Source organism: Eschrichtius robustus, chromosome 3 (assembly GCF_028021215.1).
Source record: "Eschrichtius robustus isolate mEscRob2 chromosome 3, mEscRob2.pri, whole genome shotgun sequence".
Classification (NCBI taxonomy): Eukaryota; Metazoa; Chordata; class Mammalia; order Artiodactyla; family Eschrichtiidae; genus Eschrichtius; species Eschrichtius robustus.
Window position 1 is genome coordinate 137598973 of NC_090826.1, and position 15083 is coordinate 137614055.

Sequence of the window (15083 nt, forward strand, 5' to 3'; positions counted from 1 at the left end):
CTCTGAATATACTGAAAATGGTATACTTTAAATGGGTAGATTTTATGGTATGTTAATTATATCTCAATAAAGATGTTAAATTTAAAAAAAAAAAACAACAGCTGGCCAGGAAGTACTCTGCAATGAAGCTCACTAATCTATCTGTAAGCTCTATTCCAGCACACAAAGCTTCCATTGAGTTCTTTAGTGCTTTAATCTTAAATGTAAACAGATGGCCAGGAATCTCCAGATATTTGAGGAAATTCTGCAACATGAAAGGCAGAGAGAAAAACAAATAAATAGGAGAGAGAAAAAAGAACCCAGAAGAAACAGAGACAATGCATAGAGCCAAAAACAACTTCAAAGCATAATAAATATTTTCAGAAGATAAGATAGTGCATCTATGAAACAATAAGATGCTATAAGAAAAGGAACCTCAAAGAAACAAGAAAGAGAGCTTGGAAATTGAAATATAAAAGCTAAAGTCAAGTCAATCTCCCAGAAAGTGGAACAGAAAATTAGAAAATCAATCCAGAAGATTCTAGTAAAAGAAAAATTTTCTTAGAAAACTTTGGAGAGGAAATTGTCAAAGAAATAATACAAGAAAATTTCCCAAAACAAGAAAATATAAATATCCAGATTGGAAAGGCCACCAAATTCCCAATACAGTGAATGAAAAATGACAAAAGACTTTCCAACACACACACAAACACACACACACACACACACACACCAATTCACATCATCATGAAAGAGCACAACACCAAGGGTTTAAAAAAAAAATCTTAAAAGCTTCTAGAAAGAAAAAATAGGTTACATACAAAGGAGGTATGAAAGCATTGCATTGGAATTCTCAATAGAATATTGAAAATCAAAAGTCAGTGGAGCAGTGTTTTCAAAATTCTGAGTGGAGGTTATTGTCAACCCAGTATTGCATACACAGGACAGAATGTCAGATGAGGAGTTTGGATTTTATTGTATAAGCAATGGGGGGTCTTTAAACATTTTTGAGCGTGGAAGTGACCTAATCAGAATTGTGCCAATTATAGATTTGTCCAACAATGGAATTTCGAATGACTTGGTTTGCAGAGAGTAAGTTTGGGAGACCAATTAGCAAAAAAAAAAAAAGCTATTGTAGGAAATAAGAAAGGCTTTAAAGAGGGTAGTTGGCAGTGGGAATGAAGAGTCAGAGACAAGATAGGAGAAACATTTTAGAGGCAAAATCAATAGGATGTCACAAAGTCATCATTGTTCCAAAGCCATCTAATCAGATAAAAGCCAGTAAAGTGATTTCCTAGAATCAATACTGGCAGCATTTTCACATTAAAACCATGTCATGTGGAAGGGTGTTGGGACAGGAGAAGACTCTGCTATTTCTGCCTTATATTGAAATGCACTTTGAAAAGTTTGAAAAACTAGGAAATGCTGAAAAAACGTGGTTATACAGCATTGTCAGGCATTCCAGGATTTCGAATGCCTGTCAGGTTGCCAAACTTGCTCTGGAAGTGCTACTTAAATTTACCAAGTCTTGAGGTAAAGATAAGCACATGGAATAGAATTTTCTCAACTCCTTCAAACGTCCTTCAAGTAAAAACCTTTGCAGTAATGTCTTCGATTCTGAGGCTCACTGACAAAGCATGGTTTTAAAGTAGTCTGCTTATTCTTTGTCAGGAGATACCTAAGAATAAGTGTAGTGTTCATTTGTAGGGTGTGTACACTCAGCTTCTTGAGTTTCTCCTAATTAGAACTAATTTTTTAACTCTTTTTTTTTTAATTTGTATACTCACAAGAAGTTGTAGAGTCTTGCAAGCACTTCCCCCAGTAGTGATATCTTATAACTGTAGTGTAATATCAAAACCAGGTAATTGACATTGGTACAATACTGTTAACTAGACTACAAATTTTGTTTTTCACCAATTTTTATGTGCACTCATTTGTGTGTGCTTATAATTCTATGCAATTTAATCCTATGTATAGATTTGCATAACCACCACCACAATCAAGATACAGAATTATTCCATTACCAGAAAAGAACTCCCTCTGCTACTCTTTACAGTCATACCCACCTCCCCACACCCATCCCTGTCCCCTAGCAACCACTTTTTGTTTTCTACCTCTATGGTTTTGTTATTTCAAGAATGTTATATAAATGGAATCATATAGTGTGTAGCCATTTAAGATTGGCTTTTTTTTTCACTAAATAAAATGCCCTTGAAATCCCTCCAAATTGTTGCATCTATCAATAGTTTGTTTCTTGTTATTGCTGAGTAGTATTCCATTTTATGGATGTATCAAAATTTGTTAACCAATCACCTACTGGAGAACATTGGTTTCTGATTTTTAGCTATTAGGAATAAAGCTGCTGTGAACAGTTGTGTACACATAAGTTTTCACTTCTCTGCAGTAAATACGCAAGCATGCAGTTGCTGGGTTGTATGATACGTACTTGTTTAGGTTTAGAGGAAACTGCTGAACTATTTTCCAGAGTACCTGTACAATTTTACATTCCCACCAGCAATTTTTATGGGTTTTGTGTGTGTGTGTATGTGTCCCAAGACATTTTCACCTCTGTTTTCTTTTAGAAGTTTTATGATTTTTAGCTTTTATATTTAGGTCTATGATCCATTTAGTTAATCCATGGTTACTCTAAATCAAAGGTCTTGACTCAGAGCCTATTGGTGTTCACTTCGAGATAGTAATCAAAACTGCATACTTACCCCAGCCAAGCTAATTGCAGACAGTCTGCTTTTGGAGAAGGAAGTATTATAAACTACTTACTTCTCTCTTCGCATCTACTCTTCGCATCCAGCTTAACTACCCGCGGTTTTAGGTGCCCTCCAGATTTGGGGCAAGGGGAGAGACAGAAAGGAGGGGAAAGGGAATAAGAAAAGTTTTAGTACTGTCTTAGCCTTCCATAATGCTCTCTGAGTCTGGCAGATGTTTAAAGCTGACTCTTCTATCATGAGATACTTTGAAGAATTCTTCAGAAATGTCTCATCTTTGAGGAACTCTCATCTATGGTTTTTTTGAGTTTCATGGGTACATTTCTATTCTAGGTGTTCACTTGCAACTCCTTCCACAGTTTCTAGAAGGAATTTTTGCCGTTCTAGTCTTCACCCTTCCAATCCTCTGGTCTACAGGAAATATTCACACATCCTTTGCCCTGACAAACCTCTAGGAGTGCAGCCTAATCCAAAAGTATCAACTTGGGCTGTGCTACCAACAGTTAGTCATTTCTCATCCTCTAGATTTCCTAGATAAAATCAAACCCCACCTTGTATGCGTTCCCTACCAATATCCCTTGTGTATGTTGGGGGCAGGGGGGGGGATGGGAGGGATGAGCCTCACAGCTTTCTCCAAAAATTCTCTCTCACAAAATCCTTTCCCTTCTCCATACTCTCACCACTTTTTATAGTCCTGCTCTGACTGAGAGGTTCAAGGTAACGGAATCGGTTCCAAAACATTTCCTTTGTAGATTCTACAGTTTGGTACTTCACTGCGGCATGCACCTGTTTTATCTTAGAGTCTCAATTTGAAACTTCAATTTTAATATCTCATCACATATGTATATAATACTTTTACTAATCTATAATCTTGAGTGTAACGTACAAAATGGAACATGGCTCTGTCCATTCCCTAACTCTCAGCATTATCTCCTACCACTCCTACCAGAAGTCCATCACCTACTTACTAAACTGTTTCATATTTCTCTACTTTTAATCTTGCTGCCCTCTCTGTCCCAAATACCGTATCCTATTCCTACACCATGTCCTTTGACAGGCTTACTTCTAATTCATACTTATGCAACAGTACCCAAGTCAGGAGTCATATGCTCCCTGACTTCTTTTCCTTGTTCTTCCTGTGCATCATTCTAGACTAAGCACCTACCCCATATACCCACCCATGGCCAACTGTATACACCTTATTATAGGACTGACTGCTTTCTATTGAATTTATATTTTCATGTTTCTGCTTACTGCAGCAGATGGGAAGCTCCGCAAGTGTACAATCTTTGTACCCCCACCCCCTACCACAATGCCTGTCCTATTAAGGAACTTAATTTCTTGGCCTGAAACAAAAGGGAAGAATCCAAACAAATTCCAGATAATAGAGAAGAAGAATCTCCTTCACTATGGTGTACTTGGATAGAATGACAACTTCTCAGAAATTATTGGATTCCAGGCCATTAATTAATCAATACAGCCTAGCTATAGATTATAGAGTTTCCCTTACTAGTGTTTACTGATATGGACCAGTTAAGGAGCCCTTAGTTTTGTGAACTAAAATCCAATTGAAGTTTCTAATTATGTCATGATAGCATTTTAAATTCGTTAGAATGCTTTATCTTAATAGAAAAAAATTATTTCCATACATTTATACCTTCTATCTTCATATTCTTCCAGCAAGGAATATATTTGGGAATAGCTATCCTAACCTAATAGTTTACATAAAATGAACTAATGCTTGTCATATCACTGTGAAAAACTATGTTTGCAATGATAGTCCCATTTGTATGGTACTGTAGTTTATGAGATATTTGTAAAATCATAGATGATTGCGTTTGATTTTCACAATAACTATGGGAGGTATAGGAACAGAAATCATTATCCACGTTTTACAAATGAGATAACTGAGGTTTAGAAGGAATAAATTATTTGTTCCACGTCACATAGCTAGTGAGTGATTTGAGCTGACATGAATACGTAGGGCTTTTGGGTCCAAGTTGATTGCCTTTTCCATTATCCTCTTTGTTGCATGTGTTGATAGGAAGCCTAACCTGCTGAGAAAATGATTGAGAAAGAAGGAAAGATCAAAGGGAAAAGTCATGCACACACACATATATATACACACAAACATATTCAAACAACAACTCTTAATAAGAGTAGAATACTATGCAGTAATAATTAGTGAGTCAATTTATGGTCATTATATTTTCACAATTTGGTAAAATATAAAGCAGACTCCCTACTATGCTCCTATCATCTTCCCTTCCCTCCAAATCCAAGTGGTTTGGATGAAAAATTAAAATAGAATCAGTAAAAGAAAATATAGCTGGATTTCTTATGCTCTTGGAATGGAAGAACCCTTTCTAAGCATAAACTGGGGGAAATAATTACAAACATGACAGAAAAAGTACTAATTTACTTAATTTACATAGTATGTATCAATACATATCAGTTAAGTTAAACAATTAGAAAAATGGTTTAAGAACATGAAATAACAGTTCATAATTCACAGAAAAGAGAACTGAGATTGCCAATATACATGTTTAAATGTCCTCAACCTCATAACTAAAGAAATTCATACTAAAGCAATAGTATAGCAATGAAATACCCTTTTTTACCAATTATACTGGCAAAGATGTTTGAAGTTTAGCCATATCTCATTTTGGTGATGTGTATAGAAACATGCACTATTAGTAGGACTTTAAATTGTTGCCATCTATTATGGAGGATAAATAGCAATATCAAAACTTTAAATGTATGTGCCCTTTGACCTAGCAGTTTCACATCTGGAAATTTAAAGCATGAATACATGCACATGTGCTTCAAGGTATATGTACTAAGATACTTTTTGAACCTCAGTGGTGATCACCAAAAAAAAAGAGAAAAGAAAAGAGACTTAGATGGTCATCAAGGATTGGTTAAACTTCTATAGGCCCATATAAGGGAATACAGTGATCATTAAAAAGCAGCAATTTGTATCTATATGTTCCAGTGTAGACAAATTTCCAAAATATACTCTTAAGGAAAAAAAGTATGGTAGAATCTCATTTGTATGTGTATACATACATACACACACACACATACACACACATATATGTATATGTATAATATTTGGTTGTCTGTGTACAGAAAATTTCTGAGAGGGGTCACAAAAATCATTAATAGTATTTTCTGTAGGAGATTGAGGGAGGTACCCTTATTTTTATTTTTCACCTTCTGTCCTTCTGAGCTCTTGGCATTTATTACCACAAGCATTTATTACTTTATTATTTAAGGGGAAAAAATGATTAACTAGAGAAAACCTCCTTCAACCCCATTTCAACCTCATGCCTCCCTGTAGCTGTTTCCCAGTTGCCGCCTCTTCACCATCAGACTTTATGAGTTAGTCTCCACTTTCTCATATCCTATTCATTTTCTCAACCGTCTGGAGTCTCATTTTTGTCCTTGTCATTTCACTGAAACTGCTACAATTATCTCCAATTATCTCTCAGTTCATATACCCAATGGCTACTGTTAATATTTTAACACACTCTATCTTCTACAGTAATGGACAGTCCATCCTTTTTAAGAGTTCTCTTCCCTGGGCTTTTATGATACTTGAGTCTCCTGGTTTTCCTTCTGTCTTTCAGATTCTTCAGTCTCTTCTGTCAGTTTTGTAGATTTAAATGTTAACATTTCTCAGGTTATTTTCTTAGGACCTTTTCTCAGTCTACATGTTCTATTTCAGTATTCACATTGTCTTAGTCTGTTGAGACTGCAGTAATAAAACATCATAGACTAGATAGCTTATAATCAACAGAAATTTATTTCTCACAGTTCTGGAGGCTAGGAAGTCCAAGATCAGCGTTCTGGCAGATTCAGTGTCTGGTAGGGACCTGCTTCCTGGTTCAAAAGACTTCCCTTTCTCTGTGTCCTCAGATGGGGGAATGGGTGATGGATCTCTTTGGGGTCCATTTTATAAAGGCACTAATCCCCTTCATGAGGGCTCCACCCCCCTGACCTGATCACCTCCCAAAGGTCACACTTCCTGATACAATCACATTGGAGGTTAGCATTTCAACATAAATTTTGGGGTGAGACATTCAGTCTGTGGCAAACATCTACTCCCATAGGAACCTCAAACTTGTACTAATCTTGATTTTATTTCCCCCCTTGCTTCAACCAACATTGCCTCTCACTTCCCATCTCTGTAAAGGACATTACCATCTTTCTACCCAGTGGCTCAACCTTGACTCTACCCTCTCCCTGATGCCTCCAGCATTGCAGTCATTAAGGCCTATTTACCACCTAATACCCCCAAATCCATCCACTTCTGTATTTCTGCTGCTCTAGTTTGTGATCTTTACTCAGGTTACTATCATAACCTATGAACCAGTCTCTAAGTCATTATTTCTCTCTCCTCTGTGTACCCCTCTCTTTCTCCACTTTTTAGCCAAAGTATACTCTTGCCAAGGCACACATCTGATCATGTCATTCACCTTCCACCACCCACAACCTTTCTGTGTCCATCCACTGGCCTTGTGATCAAATTGGAACACCCACATTACTACGGGTCCCATCATGGTATCTCTCAAGCCTCATTATTCCCCATGCCTCTTCTCTCAGCCCCAACACACATCCACACTGCACCAGAGCCACACTGCTGAATTCTTTTCAGTTCCTCAAACACCCCAGATTTGTATGTTCTCACTATAGGCCTTCTCACACGCTGGCCATTCCCTCTAGAACGCTCAGTACCTCCACATAGAGCTAATTCCACTCCATCCTTAAGTTCACAACTTCACATTACTTTTACCTCCAAGAAACTTTCTTTGAATCCCCAGCTGAAGATCCAGTGCCCCTACTAAGTGCCCACAGAGCCACTATTGCATCCTTTTTCCTAGTTTAGGGATGATTAAGAAGTAAATGTCATTGAACTTCATCAGTGTCTAACTTTCTTTCTTTTTTTTTTTTTTTTTTTTTTTTTTTTGGCCTCGTGGCACAGCTTGTGGGATCTTAGTTCCCCGACCAGGAATTGAACCCATGCCCTTGGCAGTGAAAGCGCAGAGTCTTAACCACTGGACCTCCAGGGAATTCCCTCTAACTTTTTACCCTCTTTTCACCCATACTTAATTTTATGGTAACGATGAGGCTGAAAGCCTAAATTCAGAAAAAAAGAAAAAAAAAAAACTAATCTTTCCACTCACTCTTACACTAGTAAGTATGTTAATTGAGTGGTTTATGAGTGTGGTTTGGTTTAGTTTCATGGGTTTTTTTTTAATTCAGTATAGTTGTGTTTACATTGAATTTGTTTAATAGGCATTAGTAGATTTTATTCCATTTGCAATTTAAGAACAAAAAAAGGTGTATTACAATATGGTACAGTTTCTGTAAGGAGATTGTTCCCTAGTGTCTGTCATATTGGAAGCTGGTTGAGTTTTCTGCCCTTCAGAACATGTTTTAATATTTATAATCTTGTCTTCATTCTGTGCCTGTCTTCATTGTCTGTATACATGTATATGTACCAAAATAGGTTGAATGTCATTTTTGACCATGATGATAAATTTCCTTACCATGAGTTTAAGTGAAAACTCAGACTGACAGACATCCTTCTTTACCATTAGCAGCTGGGCTCCTTAGACCATCCTGTCAGAGGCTGAGAGCAGAGAGAAGGAAGATCAGCGGTATATGTTACGTTTCCATAATAGCTTTTTGTGTGAGTGGTTGTATGATATTTTTTTAAGTAAACATAAAAACCAGTGAGTAGTATAAGCAGTAGGGACTGGCTTTAACTGCAGCAGGTAAATCAGTGCAGCTAGGGCTGTCAGGATCCTCGGGGGGACATTTTTTTAGCACACAAGCAGAACTCTGATGAATGAACTCTTATTTCTTTCTTTCTTTTCTTTTTTTTTTTTTTAAATCCAGGTAGGGAGAGCTTTATATTCAGTAGTATAGGAAAGGATCTGCTCTTTCAAACAGAAAACATCAGTTGGATAGTTTCACAGATACCAGGTTGAAAAACAATAAAATCTGGGGAGCAAGTAAAGCTGCCTTTTTCCCAAAGTGAAAGCTCAGATGCAACTTTTAAAAAACTGATTAGACCCTTTGTAAGTTTATTGGTAGAGTATTAGGATACCAAATTTTATTAATTTCTACCTGGGAAATTTTCAAACCAGATAAAGTGCCTTAGGAACACATACTGGTGAATACAAACATATATTGCTGTACTCAGTTTATGGCTGAGCTGTCTTTCCAAGAACTCAGCAAAGCAGTCTAGAATCATAACTGCCATGCCAAGCAGAAATTCACCTGCACTGGAGTACAGGATTTTGTGTGGCAATAAGCATTTTTTTCAGTTATATTTTTAATTAAAAGTTTCCCACATTTGGAACTGAATCTGTAAAAATGTGCCAGATTGAGCTAGCACATCCAAGCACCACTGGTGCTTTGGGGGAAGTATGCTTTTTAAAAAATTGGATGGTTGAGCTGGGAAAAATCCAGCTGTTTTACTTAACATTGCTCTTAATCAGAGTTCTTTGACTCCCTTTTTTTCTTCAGTGAATCCAGTGGTGTGTGTGTTGGCTCCTCACCCCCAACCCCTTCACTTTTGTCTTTTAAGATTGATTTCAGATAGTGATGTGGGTTAAAGCAATATAATATTAATTCACTGTAGTGGGTAATAGAAAGCTATTCCTGCCTTGTAGTTTCTCTCTTAAATAGGTCAGAAGCAGCAGGTAATCTTCATCAGCAAAGCAATTAGATTTTTAACCCTTACCTATCACATTGAGCCCTGAATTATTACATGGTGTTTGGGATGATGGGGGTTGGGGAGTAGGGGTGCAGGGATCGGGAAGAGAACCAGTAGTCAAGGGATTCACAACGTCCACTTTTGAGGTTAGGTTCCTTGATGGCCATTGTCAGATTGGACTGGGAAACATCGTTTTAAACTCCTATTTTTCTCGCAATAAATCCACCTTCTGCTTTCCATTAGAGAAGTAAACTGTAGTGCCATACAGAACTGCTAAAACTCTGATTAGCAGACCTAAGAAAAATCAACTCATAGGAAGGTACAGGAGGAGGTAAACATGATTAGAGAGGACTTGGGCTTACTAATGCTATTATATAGAAATATTTGCACAGATTATGCCTCCCCACTGCTGTCACTCCCAGGCTGCTTGATCTTCCTGTTTACTGTAATCCTGCTTCTCTGGGAATTACTTCTGTCTTCTCCAAGTCACTTTCTTCCCAATACAGGAAGGGCTTGCTTATTTGTTCATTAGCAATGTTGAACATATTAGCAACTTTGGTGTTCAGTTCATGGGCATCGGTGTGTATATACACACAAACACATAAATGCTGAACAACAGGAGACCCTGAACTATATATATTAACAGCTGAAATTTCCATAACCAGGAAGAATTTTGAATTCTAATTCCAAGTGGCTTGGTTATGATATCTGTTTATGGCTGTATTTGGAAGTTAAACCTGAGTATCAAAATGACATTTGTTCAGCACTGGAAATACAGTGAATAAGGAAAATTATCCAACTCTTTCCGAAAGAAAAAAAAATGTAACTCAGATAAGTTAATGAAAGTAATACCTAGAAACATTAAACTAGGGTAAGCACTGCAAAGGAAATAAAACGGATGTGAGAGAAAGATTGTACTTGCAAGGTGGGATGTGGCAAATACCCTTTAGTAGCGGGCTGGGGATCATCTAGCAAACATCTAAAGCTTCGCAGCTTCGTTCTCTAGCAGAGTTAAGAGATTCTCCTCCACCCCCAGAGTTGCCTCAGTTTTTTTCCTACAGCTTTTGACTCCAAAATTGTTCATGGAAGTGGGTGGGGCCTCGCCATTCCTTCCTTTCTGTCTTAAAATGGTCACATTTGCAGAGCATGCTCCTTGAGTCCTTCAAGCTGCAGCTTCTCCCAGCTGCCTTTGGCTCTAATCTCCTTATAGGTGTAGCACCATGGCAACAGGCCCAGCCTAGAGCCCAGGAACCTTGTTTGTGTTACCTGAGGGGCTGGATGCAGCCTGAGGAAGAGAAGAATATTACCTGTCCTGCAGCCTATTCGGAAGATGACTTCATGTTCTGTTATATGTGTTTCTGTTCTGCTTCTACTGAAGACTTGAAATTACACCTGGAAAACATTTATCCAGAGATGTTATCAGTAACCGAAGGCAGCAGGGGAAACCATCTTCTATTGGTTCTTGTCTCCTAAAGAGTTGTTTTCTGAGATGTAGTTCAGAAAGTGATTTGCTGTACCGTGACATGTGGCACCGCTATGATTTGGGGGTGCACTGCAAGATGGCTGTACAGTTGCTTCATGTAGGTAGACATTTATTTGGTTTGAGATAAAATTAATTTATGTTTTAGAATATTTTCCTAAAGAATTTAAAACATAAAAGTAAGCCTTATTTTGTACCTCCTATTTTAAATATGCCTTCATCTTCCCTGTTGAGAGGCTCACTCCCAGAGCAGGATAGCCTTTTCCCCTACAAGCAACTCCTCCTGGGAAAAACGGGCTGGAACTGTTGTTTCATATGTGTTTAGAAAAGATTACAGTATCCTGTTGCCTCAACCAGGCTTCCTATGAAGCATATTGGGAAAGGTTGTATGGTAATTACATTAAAATTTGTTTTTGCATTTAGTTATTTATAGTTGATATGCTCTGTTGACAGTATATAACATGTCATTGTCTTATCCAGTAGAACAAAAGGAAATAAATGTGGAGCCATTACATTGTTATATTTTTAGGTACAAAACATTAGGTGGCTTTTGTGCATCCTTTGTATTATCAATGGTAAATATAATTATTGACTTTTTGACCGTAAAAAGATTGCTGAACATTAGAACACACATTTTTGTGTGTGGAAAGAAGAATGGACTAAGGTCCTATTGCTTAAGATTTTTTTACTGTACGGAGTTTGATTAAACAGTGTTAGAATGGAAACAGAAGGGTAAGAGCAGCCTTTCGTGCTAGTTTCCTATATCTCATTACTTTATAATTTAACTGAAAGCTACTCTGGCGTTAAGTATTTTGGTTCCTTTTTAAGTTAACATGGTTATTTCAATGAAATGAATGAAGCTGCTTATTTAATGTGTTTTACAAAAACAAATGTCTTTCCACAAGGCATTTCTTTTTATCCCTATTACTAGGTACTTCTGCTTGAAATATATGTATTTAACTCCGGGTGTTTCAGTCAATAAATACTATAATTATTGAGTAAAACTGCATAGCTACCCAGTTCTGGATTCAAGAATATTGTGTTTTATATTGTTTGGCTTCATTGATTCTTCCAAGGGGAAGGCAGTGAAGTACTAGCTCCTGTAGTGACAAGAGTCATGCTTCCCCTCATTCCTTTTTAAACAGCTAGGGGACAAAATCAACCAGAATGCCTGAACGGTGTTGACAAAGGTCTGTTCTTCTAGCTTGAACATTTCTTTTGAGGGTGGGAAGTTTCTTCAAGGCATTTTACTCTTTATTCATATTTGTACAGTAAAGCATAGATAGAACCAAGAGCTTACCAGAAAAGAATTCCATATAGAGATGGAAATCAGACCTTTGGAAAAGCAGGGTCTTGTGCTGAAAAGTTTGGCTTTGATTCTGGGTTTGTGTATGCGTGTTTATTCTGCCAAAGCAGAAGGAAACAGAATGAGGGTTCAGTCACTGCTATTTTGTCACTGATAGTAGAGGATAAAGCTATAGCATGGAAAAAAAAGAAAAAAGAAAAAGAAACGATATGTCTTTTGATAACACCTTTGCATAAAAAAAAATGTGTAAGATAACCTTAGATGATATATATTTCTCCACCTCCAACACAGGAATGAGGATAAAAACAATGTCTGTGGTGGAGCTTCAAGCTCCCTTGAGACTAGTAAAATTATAGCACATTTTTGTGTTTTGTTGAAAAAAGAAAGTGTGTACACACAGACACAAATATGTATGTGGTTTATCTGTGCCACATGAATATGGTCCTATTATTATTGTTACAGATTAACTGTTAATTTGCTCATTTATTTTCCTCTTAGGCATTTATACATTTGGTTAAGCCTCCATTGCGTTTGACCTTTATTTTCTTGTTGGCCAAGTAGTTACACTACCATAAATATCTTTTTCTACTTTTAGGTCTCGTGGGCTGCCTAAGCTAAAAGAGTCACGTTCCCATGAATCCCTGCTGAGCCCATGCAGTGCAGTGGAATGTCTGGATCTTGGTAGAGGGGAGCCCGTATCAGTGAAGCCACTTCATAGCAGCATCCTTGGACAAGACTTCTGCTTTGAGGTAGAAAAGTGTAGGAAAAAGGAAGAGTAGTTAGACAACAAAGAGATTTTTCTATCCAGTATTCTTGTGATCGCATTACTGTAGTATTGATGATTTGATCATCTTAACTGGTTTTCAGTTGCTGAAAATTACCTACTTACAGGGGAAAAGTTGGAAATCTGCTAATCTGATTATGTTAGTGATTAACGTTATTAATGATGGCTTCTCCTTCCTTTTGGGCTTGTCTACTTTCAAAAGAAATGAGTTCTTCCACTCAGTGCTCTGTGGTGACCTAAATGGGAAGGAAATCCAAAAAAGAGAGGATATATGTATAGATATAGCTGATTGACTTCACTGTACAGCAGAAACTAACACAACATTGTAAAACAACTATACCCCAATTTTTTTAAAATAAATAAATAAATGGGTTCTTAGTGCATTCGCAGCAGAGCTCACAAGATTAATAATAACTTATTGTTAGTATTTTAATTTTTTAGTATTGATAAAGATATCACACAATATGTTACTATTTTTCTCCTGAAAGCCAAGCCCCCCAATTTTAATGATCCTTTTGAGGAAATTGACTAAAACCATAATTTTTCTAACTAAAACATGGGCAGTTCAAGATCTGGGACCATGTCCTATTTATTTTTGTAATCCCCAGCACTTAGCCCAGTCCCTGGCACATTGCAAGTGCCTAACTTCTTCAGTGAACAAATTGCCCTTCACCAGAAAATTTCATCATCACCTTTTATAAGGTAATTTCCCCCTCCCAAAGTAAATGTACACAATTGGCCACTTGCAAATTTAATTTCAAAACCATCCATATACTTGTTAGGGTTATGATTTAATTAATGAGCACAAACTTACAAAGTTATTAGTGATGAGTCCTATGTTAGATATTGTAGAAGTTGAAAGATGTTTTATACCTTTTCTTATGGACCTGCACTATCCAACAGAAATACAGTGCAAACCACATGTGTAATTTTAAATTTTATTAAACCCAAATGTTACCACTTCTAACATGGAACTAAAAATTATCACTGAAACTTTCTACATTCTTTTTTTAAAAACTGAATCTTCAAAATCTGGTGTATATTGTACACTTATAGCAAATCTCAGTTTGGACTAGTATTTCAGGTGCTCACTAGCCACGTGTGGTTAATAGCTACCATATTAGACAGAATGTAACATCTGATCTGATTCACTAGGTTATAATCTGAGATTGAGTTAATATGTGAACCACTTTAGCAGTTTGGACAGGTCATTTATTGGTGTTCTTTTGTATAAAAGTCACTTGAACTTTGCCATATTTGTAGAGCTTAGTTCAACGGATTGTATGCCCAGCCAGGTGTTAGGTTCTAGGCATAGAGACAACATGCTTCATTTTTAAAGGACATTGATAATAATCGTCAGGCTAACCTAATTAAATGATTGGCAATCAGACTGGTTGCCTAGTAGAAGAGAAATGGGTTCCAAAGTAATTCAATACTGGTAACTCTTTTCAGTTTCACGTAGTAGCCTTCTGTAACATTATAATGAAGGCAGTCCCAAGAAGTAAGTTGTTTTAGAGACCTTCTTCCCTTTTTAGTTATTTTTATTAACTCAGAATTGAGCATATTTATTTGCAGGTAATTTTTAAAGGTTTAAGTTTAATTAAAGGTTTTTAGTTTTGTTCTTTCTAAACTGTAGGCCAGTTTTAGGTTCCTGAGCTGAATTCTCAATGGCCTTTGTCTTCATACCTGCATTCTAGTAGATGCTAACTAGATAACAAAGCAAAAAGTGAATGTGAATGTACATATAGATATCATAAAACCAGCAAATATCATTTTGGTTACCATGTAGTATAATATGGGTTCATAGCATATCTCTAACTCTTAAATGATACAACTAGGAAGATAGAGACCCCAAGTCCTGTATTTCCTTTTCCTTATCTCTAATCTTTATGTTGAAGGTTACCTACTTAAGTGGAAGTAAATGCTTCAGCTGTAACTCCGCTTCAGAGAGGGATAAGTGGATGGAGAACCTTCGTAGGACAGTTCAACCAAATAAGGTAATAGTGGCTTTGAATGTCCAAAAAATGTATAACTCTATAAGCAGTAAGTTGATTGCAGGTAAATAGAGTAATAATACCTTA

General features: G+C 36.8%; 1 protein-coding gene across 5 annotated transcripts in view; it reads left to right on the top strand.

The window, feature by feature from the left end:
* Positions 1-15083, top strand: part of RASAL2 (RAS protein activator like 2) — a 408084-nt gene that overhangs the window by 353009 nt on the left and 39992 nt on the right. For all 5 annotated transcript variants that reach the window (XM_068541303.1, XM_068541305.1, XM_068541304.1 and 2 more), the window contains 2 exons: positions 12814-12967; positions 14901-14999. In XM_068541303.1, the coding sequence (XP_068397404.1) occupies positions 12814-12967; positions 14901-14999 (253 nt within the window). The remainder of the gene's footprint in view (positions 1-12813; positions 12968-14900; positions 15000-15083) is intronic.